This window comes from Sinocyclocheilus anshuiensis, unplaced genomic scaffold, assembly GCF_001515605.1.
Source record: "Sinocyclocheilus anshuiensis isolate Anshui unplaced genomic scaffold, SAMN03320099.WGS_v1.1 scaffold4, whole genome shotgun sequence".
Lineage (NCBI taxonomy): Eukaryota > Metazoa > Chordata > Actinopteri > Cypriniformes > Cyprinidae > Sinocyclocheilus > Sinocyclocheilus anshuiensis.
The window spans coordinates 952,990-970,664 of NW_015554075.1; the positions used below are offsets into that span (position 1 = coordinate 952,990).

Genomic DNA, 17,675 nt, shown 5'->3' on the forward strand with positions numbered 1-17,675 from the left:
CAAAATTATGTTCTTTTTAGCAGCATCATATGACCCCTTTAAAGTCCATATGAACTTGCTTACCACCACAGTACTTTTTAGTAAAGAATGACAGCCAGAACGAGCGTGTTGTGTAATACTTTAATGAATGTGATTAACAGATATTAAATGTGTATATTTGGTCCACACACAGCCCTTTGTTCCCTAAGTGAGTCCCATCGTTTATGCAGCTACCTTTAACGTCATGTCACTTCATTTACAGCTTCCCCCACTGCTGGTGTGAGTGGGTTTAGCTGTTTAGGTGTGTGTGTGTGTGTGTGTGTGTGTGTGTGTGTGTGTGTGTGTGTGTTAGAGAGCACATTAATGAAATGATTTATGCATATTCTTACAATCCCCTGTGATTTTCACGTAATCGTGTAAACGTGTGTATTTTGCTAATGCATGCAAGACATAATCATGTAATGACTTAAAAGTGTCGCTCTTACATTTTAAACATAAGAGAGTTTGAAACATAATATGAGTTTGTGTGATTGTGTGAGAAGTTTAGAGCATGTCATACACATTGCTTTATATTTGTTGGAAATGTACTATTGGGAGTTGTACTAGGAGCACCTAGATAATAGAGCATCAGTCTTTAATCTGGTATACCTGGCCTGGCATTTTCTCTGTACCTAGAACCAATCATAACAACGCAACAATTCAATATGCAATCTTGAGTCTTTTCATATAAAAAAAAAGCTCGTTAAAGTTCTGATATCTGTCTGTTAGAAATAAAATCACGAATCCGATCTCAATTATTTCTCCTACAGTAAATTGACAATTGCATGAGTTCCTGCTACACATGATTTTTCACGAGAAAAAAGATAATTGAAATCTCATGTGCTTCAGAGATCTAAACAAATATCTCAAACTGTGCTTGGATAAATTTCCAAAGTCTGTAGTCAAAAGACTAATTTCTAAATATGAACTCAAACATTTTCTCAACAAATTCTTCGAAGAGCCATATTGGCTATGTTATAGCTCTATGCCAACAATTGTCTAATTTGCTTGTTTTTCCTAAGGAATTTTAGACAAAAACAAAACAAAAAGTTGATACCCAAAATATAAGTGAGAACGGTATTGAATCATCTGATCATGAAGAAGCCACCTCTGAGCAATAAAAGTTTGTCATTTTCTTTTGAAACAGTCAAATAAGTCTTGAAATATCTATACTAAATTTCAAGGTAGTGACCTATTGGTCATACGTTATCCAGTTCAGTACACATATATAAATAAATGCACATGAAATAGTAATCTCAGTTGAAATTATTCGATAATGTGAGGCCTCAGAGTGAGAAATATTAACAAAGCACATTGTAGGAGAACGGTGGCCAGGAACAATGGTACAGTTTGGAGCTTATTGTATTAAAATACTTGACCATAGAATGCAACAACTGACCAATCAGAATCAAATATTACAGAGAGAATAAAATATTCATACCTTTTCATAATTTCCACTGATAGTGATTTCTAACTTTTAAATTTACCTTCAAAGAGGCAATTTAGTGGAATAAAAAGCCTCATGAAGTGATAGTGGAATAAATAGACTATTCTCTTCAGAGAGAGATTCTCAGAGACGTTTAAGCAGCAGTCAGACAATAAATTCCTTAATCTCTGCTTGAAAATTACTCTTCCGTAGCAAGATGGAGGGCCTCTACTGCCCTCCTGTGTCATTAAAAGGCAATATGAGACGTATTATGAGAAGCGGCATCTGGTATCCACTTGTTTAACCTTTCCTTGACTGAAAAACGGCTTTGAAATGCTAAACAATACAATTGTTCAACTGCTAGTAATTAATCTATATACTGTAATAATATGTTTTATTGAATTCACTTCCAAAGTTATGACAGTCTATCCATAAAGTTTATTTTAATCGGGTTCCGTTTCAAACATGTATCAAAACGCACCGTGATGTTACTATGTAGCGTTACTATGTTAATGCCACGCTAATACCATGCTATTTCTGAAGGATCATGTGACACAGACGACTGGATAGCTGCTGAAAATTCAGTTTTTCCATTACAGAAATAAATTGCATTTTAAAATACATTATATTGGATATTTCACAATAAAGAGACCTTTCATAAACAATAACTTTTTTTTTGTACATAGTAAAAGTACTATGGTACTGTATAACCATATGGGGTTTAATATGTAATACCATGATATTCTTTGAAGTACGCTGCAAAAATGTACCATGTAAATCTGGTGGTATTACCAATAGTGTTTTTGACATGTTACCCAGTTAATACCATGATATTCTTGAAGTATATTGGAGTATTATGTAAATAAGTAATATGGTAATCATTCAATACCATGATATAACAAAGTTCCATTGTGTTACTTTCTGTCTAGTAAAGGCTATTCACTGATTTAAAAAAAGAACAACAGCAGATGTAATATTCAGTTTTTATTCATTCAATCACATTTAGTAGAAAATAAAGCTCATTTAGGGCCAGCAAACTCTTAAACATTTATCCAGTTGCATAAACAATGCCTGATTAAGACAACAGTAATACTGCTACTGATATTGATCGAGTAGACAGGAAATTATAAGAATAAGTTAGTCGCACACTACAAAACTTCACGTGGGTAATGTCGGACATGGGGGGGGGGGTACATCCACCGAACCGAATGAGAATTCAAGCGATGATTAGTGCAAATATTGGTTCTGTTTATATATTATACTTTACAAAATATCATTCTATGGTTTTAAAGATAAATAGCAAAAAGTTCCTTTATGTCAAAGATTGTCAAAAGAGAGAGAGACGGAGAGAGAGTGAAATAAAGGAATCGTAGTTAAATGCAGAAGGTTAAGAATGATGGTTACGTAAAAGCAGGAGGGGAAGTAAAACAACTCACTTGAGTAAGCAACAATATGCTGAATATGTGTGTAAAATGACTATGAAATTGTCTGAGAGCCGAAAGCAAGAGTCTTTATGAATTCATCAAGGTGCAAATTCATCTGCTGATCATATCTCTCCCTCTCTCCTCTCAGCATCACAATGACCCTCTGTTTTCACAGAGCTTTGGCTAAAATGGTTGTCATGATGCTTCAGCGTTGCTTGGCTCCAAACTCTGATGACCTGCAGAGATAAACAGAGGAAAAGAAAGAGCGAGAAAGAAGTGAATGATGGCCTACTTACGTTACCCGTTTACTAATCTGGCTTTGTTAAAGGTCAACTCAGAGCCATCTGTCTGTGGACACACAAACACGGACAGGTGCACGCTCGCACACTCACGCTACATTCACATGTAATACTGGAAAGAGTTCCTCTAATTACTGGAGTGCTTTCCAGTCAGACTATCTAATAAAACTGCTGGACACTTCCAAGAAGCACATACACACACAAAACAGCACAGTACCGGGGAAATCCAAGGACTTATTTCGTTTCGGAGGGAGTCTAGGTTTTTTCACAGGGGGTTTGCGATCTGAGGATCTCTCCAGATCACAGCGGGCATCCTGCTCCATTCCTAGGGGGTAAATACAGGGGCACACAGAGGGAGGGATGGGATCACACAAGTAAGGATGAGTTGATGAAGGCATGCTAGAGCAGTAGATGGTGAATGCAGACCCTCCTCGCATGCTCAAAAGGGATTCGAAGTTTGTACCTGTGTCACACGAGTTTGCTTTCCTATTTCGATGTGGTTTCATGGGACCTCCAGGGCTGCTTTTGACTTCATCACCTGAGCAAAAATAAACATCATATATTCTCTATATTTCGTTTGTTTTTTTAAAGTTGGAAGTCACAAAAATTGTGAAAATTCAGAATGTTTTTTAAACAATTTTTTTTACAAAATACATTTGAAAATAAAATACATTTTGTACTATTAGAGCTGTACTAAAACATTAATTTACAAACCATACACCTAATGTTATACATGTAAGTGCAACATAAGTGTGCATTTGCAATATTAATAAATATGTTCAAAAATACAAAATACATTTTACAAAATATATCATTAGAGCTGTACTTAAAATATTAATTTACAATCCATACACTTAATATTATAATCAATACATGTACGTGTATTTTTATATATATATTCACCTTCATCAAATTTGATATTAATATTGCATTCTGTTTTCCAAAGTGTGGTGTGAACTGTTAATATATATAAGTATTTTTCAGATAATATATTACTAGTTTGTTCTGTTTTCTAGAAAGTGGTATAAAGTGTTATTCTCAGATACATATATATAGGTATAGGTATATCAAATTACAATGTAGAAGCTTATTATTAATCTCAGATACACTGCTAACTTAAAATAAATATATACACTATATTTAAAATGACTGTAAAAGTTTACAATTTAGAAACCTTTTTATACATAAAAAATACTACTACTACTACTAATACACTGTCTTTATATTATCACATTTATTTTTTCACCAAGTATTTAAGATTAAACACTTACAAAGAATATATGATTATTAAACTGCTTTAGAAATGCTTCATAAAGCTTTATGAACAATAAATGCAACTACCAGTAAGACAACAACTTTTGTATGAATTACCTTGAAGCAAAGCAGAATCTACTGAAGCAGAATGAAACACAGGCTTAGCTGAGGTGGGCGGAGCAGCTGGTGGCTGATTCTCATTGGTCACGTCTTGTGGTGAGGAGCCAATGGGAGACGTGTGAGGTGAATAATAACATGGCTGAAAAGAATTATATAATCAAAAGCTGTTTTAATGATACATCTTTGCTATGAGAATAAAGACACGCTCCCACTCACAATCACTAACATTTTAAGTTAAAGACACAAAGACACCTTTTCAGGGATAGGTGGAGACTGTCCTTCTGGTTTTTGGTCTTCTCCACATCTCCCGTCTTCTTTTTCCTCATCCTTCTCCCTCAGTTCTCCAGAATCTTCAATAGATTTATCTGGGGACAGCAAATAATAACCATTTAGAAAGTTATATTGTGTAAAATGCTTATTAAATCTAGTTAACAGAAATTAAGAATTCACTAAAATGAATGCCTGATGCCAACTCATGACAGAATATGCATTACCAGAGCTCTCCTCCAGATGGCGTTGTCGTGTCTTAGCTAAACTCGGCTTGGTACTCTGAGGCGGAGGCTCTGGTCTTTTCCTGGTTTCCAGCAGCTGAGGGTCCATTATACTGTCTGCCTTTTTCTGGCTGTCTGACTGTGATTCCTGTCTTCCTGATTCTGACTGTCTGTCTATAGATGGGGTGTGCCCTTTAGCAACGATATCTGAATGCTGGTCCATCTCATGCTCTCCGTATCCAATCTCTTCTGATGAGCCGAACACCTCACTGTAATCAGGCGACTGCAGGGAACAGAGAGACAGAGTGTGAGAGACTGTGGTAAACATGTCATTATGCTCATTAAATTTACATTTCATTTGTTTTCGAATCGATCAAAAACAAGTGATGCTAACATATTACTTACTAATGAACACAATTCCTTCCCATGTCTGTTCTCAACATTACCTGCAGCATTTTGTGAATTAATAAATAAATATTACATACCGTATTGGCCCGAATATAAGACGAACCTGATTATAAGACGACCCCCCTTTTTCCAGATGTACCTTTTGGAAAAAGGCTTTTTAAAAACCAAATCTTGTTTTTTTCTCAGTAAAACACATTTTGTATTCAATTATTTTCATATTGCATATTTTTCCTATTTTAATTTTTGTTTTGAAAGTATGGTAAAAACTGGTAAAATGTACCAACAATCACATTTAAAAAATATACACTTTTTGATATACCATTAAAAAAAAAAAAAAAAAAACAGGTAGCCCATCTGAATTAGGACATTTAGGCTATCCATCTAAAAGTAGCCTACCAAAATCTTATTAACAGTAGAAGTTAAATCTTACTGTAGTCTTCAAATCTGGGTACTGTCTTACGTTTTAAAATCACAAAGGGAGTTTGGTCCAATCAGGCTAACATGACAGTCACGACTCATGCAGCTGTAAGGTTTTCTTTTTCTTTTGTTTTTACTCGAGATCTTTACAACACGCATTACATTACGTATTTCATGGCACACTCGTTTTATGCGTATTTGGCGCCACCTATTGTTGTGGGTGTATTATTGACATGTCAAAGTCTAGACCCTGAATATAAGACGACCGCGTTTTTCAGATGTATTTCCAAGAAAAAAACATCATCTTATATTCGGGTCAATACGGTAGTTTGTGTACCAGAGTTGGCCTAAATTCAATTTAAGAATTGGCTCTGCTTCAACTCGTGACGTTGAACCTGAACTGGCATAGATCTCAACACGGAATGTTGAATTGGAATTAGAATGACAAGCAGAGGAATTTACTGGATTGTAATTGAAAGAAATTCAACAGTCACACAAAAGATTTGTGACTAGTCAGAAATAATACATCATTTTTACTACTCATGCCTTTAACCTGGTATAACCCTCCCCTTAAAATTAGACATTTAAAAAAATAATAATTTAATATTGTTAAAACAACCACAGCCATGAAAACAGATTTTCATTTTTCCATATAGAACCACAATATGTCCCATAGTGATTTTAGATAACATTATTAAAATACTTGCATCAAAATTGGGGTAATTTATAGGATTCTTAAAAACAAAGTCCATGAAATTAAATGAAATAAAATTATATATTTATTTTTTTAATATAATAGCATATGCTGTGTATAAATGACATATGCATTTCTACAGGTGGCATTTCAAGTATTGATTATTAATATCATCTCATATTTCAGGAAATGGCCAAATGAATAATAAGAATTTATTTGAATGTAATTTAATTTGAATTCTACTTCCTTAAATTCAAATTTGAATTACAATTCTGGATCTTGTTTGCAATCAAAATTCAAATTCAACTGAATTTCAAGAACTGAACTGGAATCTAAATTATGTAATGTGGTGAACTTTACCTGTCTCTGTGAAAAGCAGGAGGGGCTGAGTCCCATCATTCCTGGCAGGGGTATACCATGAACAGGCCGTCCTGACAGCTGAGGGGTCCTCTGAACACCCGGCCCAACCAGCCTCCCATTGGTGCCCTCAGTGCCTACGTCTAACCTCACACGATCCTTTGGGTGTTGAATCAAGGAGTACACATTCTCAGTGGCAATACTGAGAGAGCAACAGATAAAAGGAAAACAAGAGTAAGAGTTTGATTTATTGATATAATACACTTTATATCATTTATTATTATGATATACTGTACACTATCTTTAAAGAAATTGATACTTTTAATCAGCAAGGACACATTAAATTGATCAAAAGTGACAGTAAGGACATTAATAATATTACAAAAGTTTTCTATTTTAGATAAATGCTGTTCTTTTGAACTTTCTATGCATCAAAGAATCCTGAAAAAAAATGTATCATGGTTTTTACATAAATATTATGCAGAACAACTTTTTCAACACTGATAATTATAAGAAATGTTTCTAATTCACGTGACACTGAATTCTGGAGCAATGGCTGCTAAAATTCAGCTTTGCCATCACAGGAATACATTACAATTGAAAATATGCTAAAAAATTAATTAATTAAAAACAGTTATTTTCAAATGTAATAACATTTTACATTATTACTGTTTTTAGTGTATTTTTGATCAAATCAATGCAGCCTCGTTGAGCATAAGAGTCTTATTTCAGATATTAAAAAATCGTACTGACACCAAACTTTTGAATGGAAGTGTAGTATGAATTATTATATATTAAAATACGACTGACTCACTTAGTGCGACATTCCTCCCCACAGGCCCCGCCCCTTCCTGTAGGGTCTGACTCCTGATATGATATGGTAGAGTTGTGGTTCTTCCTGAATCCAGAAAAGATTGACAGCACACTGCGTCTTTTCTTTCTCCTCAGAGCCTGAGCGTGATGGTGGGATGACAGCTGACTGCAGGACAGAAAGTCAGGGTGTCAGAGATAAGATAACGTCCACATTTTTAGCATGCCCATATGCCTTCAACCTTTAAAAAGTGAGCAAATGTGACACCTTCATTGTTAGACTTCATTACTACACAGAAGTGTTCAGTACTGAAGCACCTGTCTGGTAAAACTCTCTTGGTGTAGAAGTCAGGCAGTCCATCATCCAATAGAGATACTCCACCATTCTCCGAGCAGTGCTACAGGACGACAAGAGAAATAATGATGATGATGATGATGGTGTGCTTTTGAGGACTGGGACTGGAGTAGATCATCTCTCTAAATTTGTGTTAGTGGATGATGCTGTCACAGTACTGTATCTCACCCATCTGGGATTTGTTCTTCTGTATTATGTCAATGTATTAATTTGATCAACAGACATTACAAAGACACAGCTTGCAGGCACTTAGGCTGATCGGAAGTGATTGAAAAGGAGAGAGCCTTTAATGTTTGATGCTTTAATTCAGACAGACAGATTTCTGAGAAAAATCACGCTAACAAGAGAACGTGATTAAAATCAACCCCCTCCTTCTCGTTAACAGCTTGAATAGCTGTCGATTAATCGCTTTTTATTTCATATTTGGAGTATTTTTGAAGAATACCTCCTGTAGGATCCATAAATCAGTGCGATTTTGACTTAATTTACAACAAATAATTTGTAATTGCAGAATTCCCAAAGAAATATCACACTACCATCAATCCTGAAGCCAATCAGAGAAGTCGCTGTTACCATGGAAATGAGAATCGTGGGAAAACACAGTGACTGCCCACTCTCATAAAAATCATAATTGGTCTCAATCAACTTATACATTTGCATATTTTTGAATATACTGAATACGTTGGATTTTTTCGTAATAAACGTCCAATATATGGTATTGTATACTTACAGTTATATAGTTATTATTATAAGATAATGCTGCATGAAATACATTACAGATTCAATTTTATGAGGAGGACGAAGAGAAATAGATTCGGCTACTTTAAAAAAAAAAGAAAACACGATTAAAAGTTTGTGTGTGTTTTTTTTCTCTCTTTACGAATCCAGAACTGCTTCTTCGTTCACTAGTCAAATGAATAATAGAAGCTACAAGAAAACAATACATACAAACGATTCAACGACAACATGATAAGGGACACCTCTGGAGTCGCAAATCTAAACACGACTATTTCTGCAGCAGATTTAATTACAGGTAAAATAAGAGAATTCAGTTTGATAGGATTGTGTTTTGTCACAATACACCAAGGCCCCAGTATGAGACTTGTTGCCAAGTGTATCTATCAAACTAAATTGTAAACAATATTGATCATAAATATATGATGAATATGTGGCTAACACAAGACTTGAGGGTTTATTAAGTTTATTAAGTACATTTTTTAAGTAAAATTTACTTTATTTTTATTTATACCTTATTTTAACACTAAAAATGCTATATAAAGATATATAAATGTGTACATTGGTATACATTAGTATAAATTAGTATTGGTGTGGCAATACTGGCAATGGTGCTGGTTCTTACTGTCTCAAAGGGAGCGTGTGCAGTCCTGTGTCTTCGTGGTGGACGCGGTCTGACATGGGTCACATGACGCAGAGGAGAACCCTGTGTGGGCAGGGTGGACAGACCTTCCCATGATGCTGAGCGTGAAAGGGGAGCAGATGTCTGAGGAGTGGACACTAAAGGTGAAGAGTTGGGGTCGTCACCTAGACCTGAAGGAGAGTGAATTAATTATATGACATATATATGATCACTTGCTCACAATGGATCCTCTGCAGTGAATGGGTGCCATCAGAATGAGAGTCCAAACAGCTGATAAAAACATCACAATAATTCACAAGTAATGTAGCTAATCCATAAGCTGCATGTTTGTAATAAACAAATCCATCATTACGATTTTTTAAAAATATGTTTTTAACTTCAAACCATTTTTTTCCGGCTCTATCCATAATATTACTTTCTCCAGTGAAAAAGTGGTATCTTCTCAATGCAGGGGAGAAATATGGACAGATCAAGCACTGTTTACAAACAAAAACAGTTCTAAACAAATATGTCAGTGGATTTTGATGTGAGAGGACAACAGGGGACGGACTTTTTCACTGGAGGAAGCATTATTATGGATTATGGACTCTTTGGATATTTTGGCCAGAAGTGACAGTTTCAAGTTAAAATGCCTTAATGATAGAATTGCTTTTATCAACTGTTTGAACTCTCATTCTGCTGGCACCCATTCACCGCAGAGGATCCATTGGTCAGCAAGGGATGTAATGCTAAATTTCTCCAATTTTTATTTTCTGATGAGGAAACAAACTCATTTACATCTTAGGTGGCCTGAGAGTGAGTAAATTTCTATCAAATGTACATTTTTGAGTGAACTATTCCATTAATTGTTTAATTGTCATGGAGCACAATTACGTGTATGCAACTATTTATTTGTATTTTCTTTATTTTTATAATTAATTAAAAATTAAAAACACTAAATTAACATGCTAAAATGACATACCTAATAAATGTTAAATACGTTTTATAAATGAAATTGAGCTTAAAATATGATATAAAGAATGAATGGGTTTAAACTGAAAAATTTATACACAGTATAAGTATACATGACTTGAAAGCACTGAATGAGTATTCAACTAAAAAATGAATGATAGTCCTGCTTTCATCCGAGCATGTGTGACTCACTGAGTCTGTTGGACACGGGACGAATGCGTCTGGTCCTGGAGCTGCGTTTCTTAATGGCGATTGTGTCCTGTGTGCAGAACGACAGAAGTGAGTGAGAACATCACGAACTGAGCAGATGACAAGACCGCTGAGTTACAAGAGATGACAGATACTGTAAACACCACCAAACACACAACTGAGTCAGTTGCGAGTGATTCACGTAACACACTCACTATGCTGATGCCAAAGTCATCCTCCACAACATCCAGTATGTCAGCATGTCTATGTGTGCGCCTGGCTGTTCCCCCGTCTTCCAGCCGTCTCATCTGTGAAACCTGCCGGAGCTGTGATGACGAACAGATGCGTGAGGAAGAGCGATGCTTGTGCACGTGTTCAGAATGAACAGACGAATGGAGAGAGAAATTCGTTTGTAGTACCAGGGTTTTGTGTGTGGCATAAAGCTCCTGTAGGATCTGGTCCACTATGGAGTTTGTGAGATACGAGACCACAGATAGCTTCACCTCCCTAAAATTGAGAGAGATGGGAGACACAGAAAAAACTCGTTAGAGCATGTTAAAACCATGCTGGGAGTTCCAACTGTCAAAACAGTAGCTACAGAAAAGTAGGTTTGGCTTTCCAATAAATACTTCATGATTTTGATCGACGGGTGCATCGCACAGATCATTTGTTTGGACAAAAATTTAGATACACCCATGATACAACCATGCAAGGTGAATCAATATCAAGAATCTAAATCAAGGGGCCTTTGAAGGACTAAGCTGCAAAAAATAAAATAACATCAAATATAAAATAAAATAAAATACCAAAATACTGTCCTATCACAATAAAGGCAAAACACCAAAAATAAATATTTAGAATAAATAAATAAATAAATAATGTCAATTTGTTCTACTAACCCTAACCTAAGAGTCTACTAATAATATTTAATAATATTTTAAGTTAGTTGTAGTTGCAAATTAATTAGTTAATGAACATGTAGTTGCACAGTTACTTATAGTTAGTAGAATGTTTAAAGTGGACTTTTGAAAGTGAAATGTAACCAAAAATAAAATAAAAAAGCCTTTGTGTTGTTTGTTACCTTATTTTACATTCTGTATTTAGATATAAATATGTAAATGTGTTTTTTCCATGATAATCGAAATCTCGAAATCAAGAGGTCTTTAAAGGAAAAATAATAAAACAAAATAAAATTGTTTATTTTATTTTTATTTTAAACAAAATTAAAATAATTAAAAAAAAGTTAAAATAAAGTTTAACATGGCTTTAGCATGTTGTTATCTTTTTTACGTTATGTATCTATATTCACAAATACTGTACATACATGTATTTTTTCTATGATAGTGACCAATTGCATTCCATGATTTTACCGTAAAATCATTCCTGTGTAATACATATTTTAGTTATAAGCTTTATCCAATTTCTTGAGTTTGTACCAATATACCAAAAAGGCAAGCTCCACCACAGATTACACTAACCGTGCAAAACAGTTTTGGAGATTTCCGTCATTACCCATTCAAATAGACAGCTGTTTTGAAAGCTGCTGCCTGGGGGCATTATAAAGATTGCCGCCGACTGAACCGACATCAAAAAAGTACTTAATTCTCAAAGTATTAATTTCAGAAACATCAACAACTCAACACCCTCCTTTCTTACTCCAGAGCTCTGTTGATGTCCTGAGCTGCTCTCTCCATCAAAGCGGTGCGGATGGACGAACGAGGGATGGACACGCGCTCAGAGATGGAGGAGAGGGGAGGAGAGAGACACTCCGCTGCGGCACAAGAAAGCGGACACAGCTCCCGGCACAGAGACACCATGGAGTCCACAATGACCTGCACAAATCCACCATCAATCGTCCATCAGAACAAGAAAGCAGGCTGAAGGATGAGAGGGAGAGAGACAGCACCTGTAGTTCTTTATCAGCTGCTTTGGCGAGTTCTCCAGCCAGAGAGTCCAGCCGCTGTCTCACCGGACCGTCCACTGACAGCACGTGGGCCAGTTCACACAGCGAGGGGTACAGCTAGAGGACAGTGCAGACATAATTCACACACCAGTCATGATCTCTCACTCTCTCTCACTCGCTGATCGCTATGAGGATTCTGTTTGCATGAGAGTCATGGAGGTGATTTGTTTTGAACTTTTAATGTTTGCTCATAAATGCATATGTACTGTAGTAGAAATTGAACGTTTCTTAAACTAATAAACAGAAAACACATGAATCAATAACTGAGTCACTCGAATATCTGCATTTATGCCAGCACATAAATAACATCTGACTGAATATTACCATGAAGCCATCTGCACTGTATATAAAAAAAAAACTTATGTTAAGCAAATATCAACATATAATGTGATTACAGACAAAATCCACAGCACTAAAATCTACTAGCAATGGTGTAAACTAAAGTGATGTGTAGTATAGAATTTATTTATTTAATATGCCAGTCAAAAGTTTAGACATACTTGACTTCATGATCTTAAAAACCTTTTGCTTTAAACGTTAAATGCAGAAATGTTTGTATATGCATTTTGCTATAAATATAAATTTGTTTTGTAGTAACACTTTACAATATAGTTGAATTTGTTAACATTCAATACTTTTGTATTTTTATAATTAATTTATATTTAATACTTTTACAGCATTTATTAAACTAACAGTGTTACTTTCTACTTGTGTTAATACATTTTAACATTTCAGGTTAAATTAACATTAGGGAATGTATTATAAAAGAACACGAATCAACAATGAACAATAGTATCATTTATAAATTAACATTTACCATTAATAAATGCTCATTGTTAGTTCTTGAACCTTGTTGTAAAGTCTTACCTGAATACATGTGAAATATTATTACAATTTATAATCACTGTTTTTAATTTGAACAAGCTTTTAAAATGTAATTTATTCCTGTGATGACAAAGCTGAATTTTTAGCAGCCATTACTCAAGTCTTTAGTATCATACAATCCTTCAGAAATCATTCTAATATGCTGATTTAGTGCTCAAGAAACATTTCCTATTATTACCAATATTGAAAACAGTATCAAAAATTTAGCTGCCCAATATTTTTGTGGCAACTGTGATTCAGTTGAAAGTTCAAAAGAATTTTTTTTTCAAATCCTTTGTAACATTATGAATGTCTTTACTGTCATTTATGATCAATTTAATGCATTCTTTCTGAATAAAAGTATTAATTTATTTCGAAAAAATATTATATTTGTGTTCTTCTTTCATAGGTGTGATGACTGTACTGCTGTGTGGAAAATATTCGTAATAAGAGAATAAAGAAGAGTGGTTGCGCAGACGTTTGACAGGTAAATGCACAAACACACTCACAGCTCGAGAGTTCCTGGCCTCCTTGAGGACCTGTCTGGCAGCCTGTAGCTCTTCCCCTTCACCTGTTCCTCTCAACACACACACCTGCTGCTGCACACGCACACACAGACGCTCCATCACCTGGGACAGCAGCGGGACAGAAAGAAGAGACAGAGAGAGAAAGGAACAGACAGAGAAGGAAAGAAAGCAAGAGCAACAGAGAGAGAGAGAGAGGAGAGTTTGATCCAACAATACACAGTAAGATCAGTCAGAGTTTACATTAGCATGTGAAAGAGATGCTTCCTCACAAACACAAAAAAAGTGTTTAAACACATGTGTGTCAGTTCTTTTAAGATAAAAACTTTCTCTTTTTACTAGTTTATTGGTTAGAGACCAATATAAACAATCCACTGACATGTTAACCATCCAAAGAATGTAAATATGAAGACTCGTATGAAGAAAATGGGACTGCTAATAGATAGAATTCTTCTCTTCAGGTACACTTCCATTCAAAAGTTTAGGGGTCTGTAATATTTTTATAATCTTGTTTTTTTTTTTTTTTAAATGGTTATGCTCACCAAGGCATTTATTTGATAATAAAAATGTATTTGAAACAGCAATATTGTGAAATAATATTGCAATTTACAATACATGTTTTGTATTTTAAAGTATTTTAAATTTATTAATATTATCAATGTTGGAAACAGTTGTGCTGCTTAATATTTTTGAGAAAACCGTGATCAATCTTTCAGGATTCTTTTATGAGTAAAAAAACAACAACAAAAAAAAAAAAACAGCATTTATTGAAATATAAATCAGTTTTGATCAATTTTATGTGTCCTCGCTGAATAAAAGTATTAACTTATTTTATCTTACTGACCCCAAACTTTTAAATGTTAGTGCATATTAGTTCAACATATCAATTTCAACCGATGCCATTAATTTGGTAGAGGACAACCTGTTTGTCCAAACAAACACAGATAGGGTAAGTGTTCAGGAATAATTTTTAGATTATTTTGAAGCTCCTAGTTGCACTGAAATAACACACTAGAAATTTAAAGAGCTAATTGAGAATTTAAATGGCATAATTATGCAATTCTCCTTTCACAAAAAGCCTCACAGTGCCATTTGACCCTGAAATATGTCTATGACACTTCAGGCTTTTAGTCGAGTCAATTTTAATTAATATATTACAGGAAATGCATAGAAATTGCACTTGCAATTTAGCCACCAATTAAACTCAATTAATCTGAACTGGCAGAACTAAAATAGAAATGACCCAAACTCTGACCCAGAGACTCTCATCATCACCATAACCAACATGATCATCACATACTAGAAGTGTGAATAATTGTGTTGGATTTGCAGTAGTGGTAGACAATGAGGCATGTGAATATGAGGTGGTGGTCAGGAAGCAGTCTTTACCTGTTCTGCGGTACTAGTAACCAGGCCCTGATGCAACCGAAGAGCCTGTTTCTGAGAGAACCGCTGAGTCTGGTTATTCCTTAACAAAGCCCGCTGGATCTGAGAGGAACACAGGAAAGACAGACAGACAGAGCAAGGGAGAGAATACTCATTAATGACAAAGAAAAGAACACTGATGCTTAGATAAGCCATGCAGTCATGTGGAAATGATTGTAATTATACTGCGAATTAATGAAAGATAAATGAATTGTCTGCTGTGTCCCTCTTTCAGCAATGACCTTGTAAAAGTTTCACATCTCTGGGCTCATTAAACATGTGCATAAACATTTCAATGCCTTGGGACTGTTAATCTCAAAACAGCCGGACACAGAGTTATGGATATTTAAAGGGGTCATTATCATAGAAAAACAGACCTAGCTTTTTTTAATTAATTTTTTTATGAATAAGTCCCATCTACTATGATATCTAAGGATGTAACCAAATATGTTATCATGATTGTGGGGACAAAATGTAAAAAAAGAATAGCTAACTGAATACTCAATGATCGACCAATATACTCTGAATATTTAAAGGGGTGTGTCATTATGAAAAACATTTGACTGTTAAATTCTGTAACTGACCAATCAGAATCGAGCATTCCAGAGTGTCCACCCATGACCACCCATATTTACACATTAATGGCTATTTGGTGCTCAGCAAACTGATCCAGTTGTGAAGTGATCCACAGTGAAGTAACTGAGAACTGCAGAACTCAAAGGAATTTAAAAAAAGAAGAAGAAAAAAGGCACTGTTTTGAAATTATGGTAGAGTTAAAAAATGTATTTAAAATATATTTTTTGGGGAAAAAAAGAAGCACTATTTCATATAATAAATGAAATTATATAAAAAGTAGGAGGATAGGAAACCTGTAACAACACTATTTATTGAATGCATTATTTATTTATTTATGATTAATAAATGATTAGTATGTACACAATCTGGTTATATACACAAACACACTCATATGCCAACTGTTGTGATATTCCTGGCAACTGTGTCTCATTTTCAAACAACCCCAGCGTTACAAAGAAGAGGCTGAAGTTTATGCCCTTATTTCTGTCTGACCTTAGGGGCAGTTCACCCAAAAATGTACGACCTTCGTCCACCCGTACGACCTTTGTTCATCTTCGGAACACAAATTAAGATATTTTTGATGAAATCCAAAAGCTTTCTGACCCTCCATAGACAGCAACAGAACTACTACGTTCAAGCCCTAGAAACTTAGTAAGGACATCGATAAAATAGTCCATGTGACATCAGTGGTTCAACCTTAATTTTATGAAGCTATGAGAATACTTTTTGTGCGCAAAGAAAACAAAAATAGCAACTTTATTCAACAATTCTTCTCTTCCAGGTCAGTCTCCACTGCGCATTCATGAGAGTATCACGATGCATGCGTATGTTGCTGCTGACGCAGGAGCCCACATGCGCTGTGCCTTTGCAAGCAGAGGAATGCACACGCATGCGTCATGGTACTGTCGTGATTAAATAAAATTAAATAACATTAAGGTTGAACCACTGATGTCACATGGACTATTTTAACGATGTTCTTATTACCGTTGTGGCCCTTGAACGTGTCAGTTCTGTTGCTGTCTATGCAGGGTCAGAAAGCTCTCGGATTTGATTAAAAATATCTTAATTTGTGTTCTGAAGATGAACGAAGGACTTACGGGTTTGGAACTACATGAGGGTGAGTAATTAAAGGTGGGGTAAGCGATTTTTCAAAAACGCTTTAGAAAACTGATTCAGACCAAGTAGCAAAACAAACTTGTAGCCAATCAGCAGTAAGGGGCGTGTCTACTCATAATGTGGAGGAGAGAGCGTTCAGTGCACAGGACGGACATTAGCCGAGCTGAGCGACAGAAAGATAGAGATGGCGGATAAAAAACAAAAGAGGAAAACATCTGTGGAAACAAAAGAAGGCTAAAGGCAATAAGGCAAGAAGTAGGACCCGTGTAAATATCGGATCAGCTTTCCAATGCTGGAGAGAACTCAAGGAGCGGAAGGCCTGCGATCGGACGCGAGGTTGCTTTGTTTCTTCTCGATAGGTGAGTAACACCGTGTCTACACCGGACGCAACAGATAAAGTCTGTCTACACTGGACGTGATAAAGTGACCATTGAAAATCATTTGAAATTTGTGTCAATACGTCATACAGTAAATAGAACGCAGCAGCAGTTTTCTGTCGGGGATTTGTCGTACCGCGCCGCATCCCGTGTAGACCATAGATATGTATATACAGTGGGTACGGAAAGTATTCAGACCCCCTTAAATTTTTCACTCTTTGTTATATTGCAGCCATTTG

At 35.3% G+C, this 17,675-nt stretch overlaps 1 protein-coding gene across 1 annotated transcript in view; it reads right to left on the bottom strand.

The window, feature by feature from the left end:
- Positions 1-2,429: 2,429 nt before the first annotated feature.
- The window catches only part of LOC107668915 (leucine-rich repeat-containing protein 16B-like), a 65,357-nt gene continuing 50,111 nt past the window's right edge, over positions 2,430-17,675 (bottom strand). Inside the window, 17 exon segments of the mRNA XM_016460973.1 lie at positions 2,430-3,104; positions 3,385-3,492; positions 3,631-3,705; positions 4,539-4,680; positions 4,794-4,906; positions 5,036-5,315; positions 6,912-7,110; positions 7,723-7,887; positions 8,037-8,116; positions 9,434-9,621; positions 10,595-10,661; positions 10,807-10,917; positions 11,011-11,098; positions 12,248-12,423; positions 12,498-12,611; positions 13,928-14,047; positions 15,332-15,430. Coding sequence (XP_016316459.1) covers positions 3,064-3,104; positions 3,385-3,492; positions 3,631-3,705; positions 4,539-4,680; positions 4,794-4,906; positions 5,036-5,315; positions 6,912-7,110; positions 7,723-7,887; positions 8,037-8,116; positions 9,434-9,621; positions 10,595-10,661; positions 10,807-10,917; positions 11,011-11,098; positions 12,248-12,423; positions 12,498-12,611; positions 13,928-14,047; positions 15,332-15,430 — 2,166 coding nt within the window. The 3' untranslated portion in view covers positions 2,430-3,063.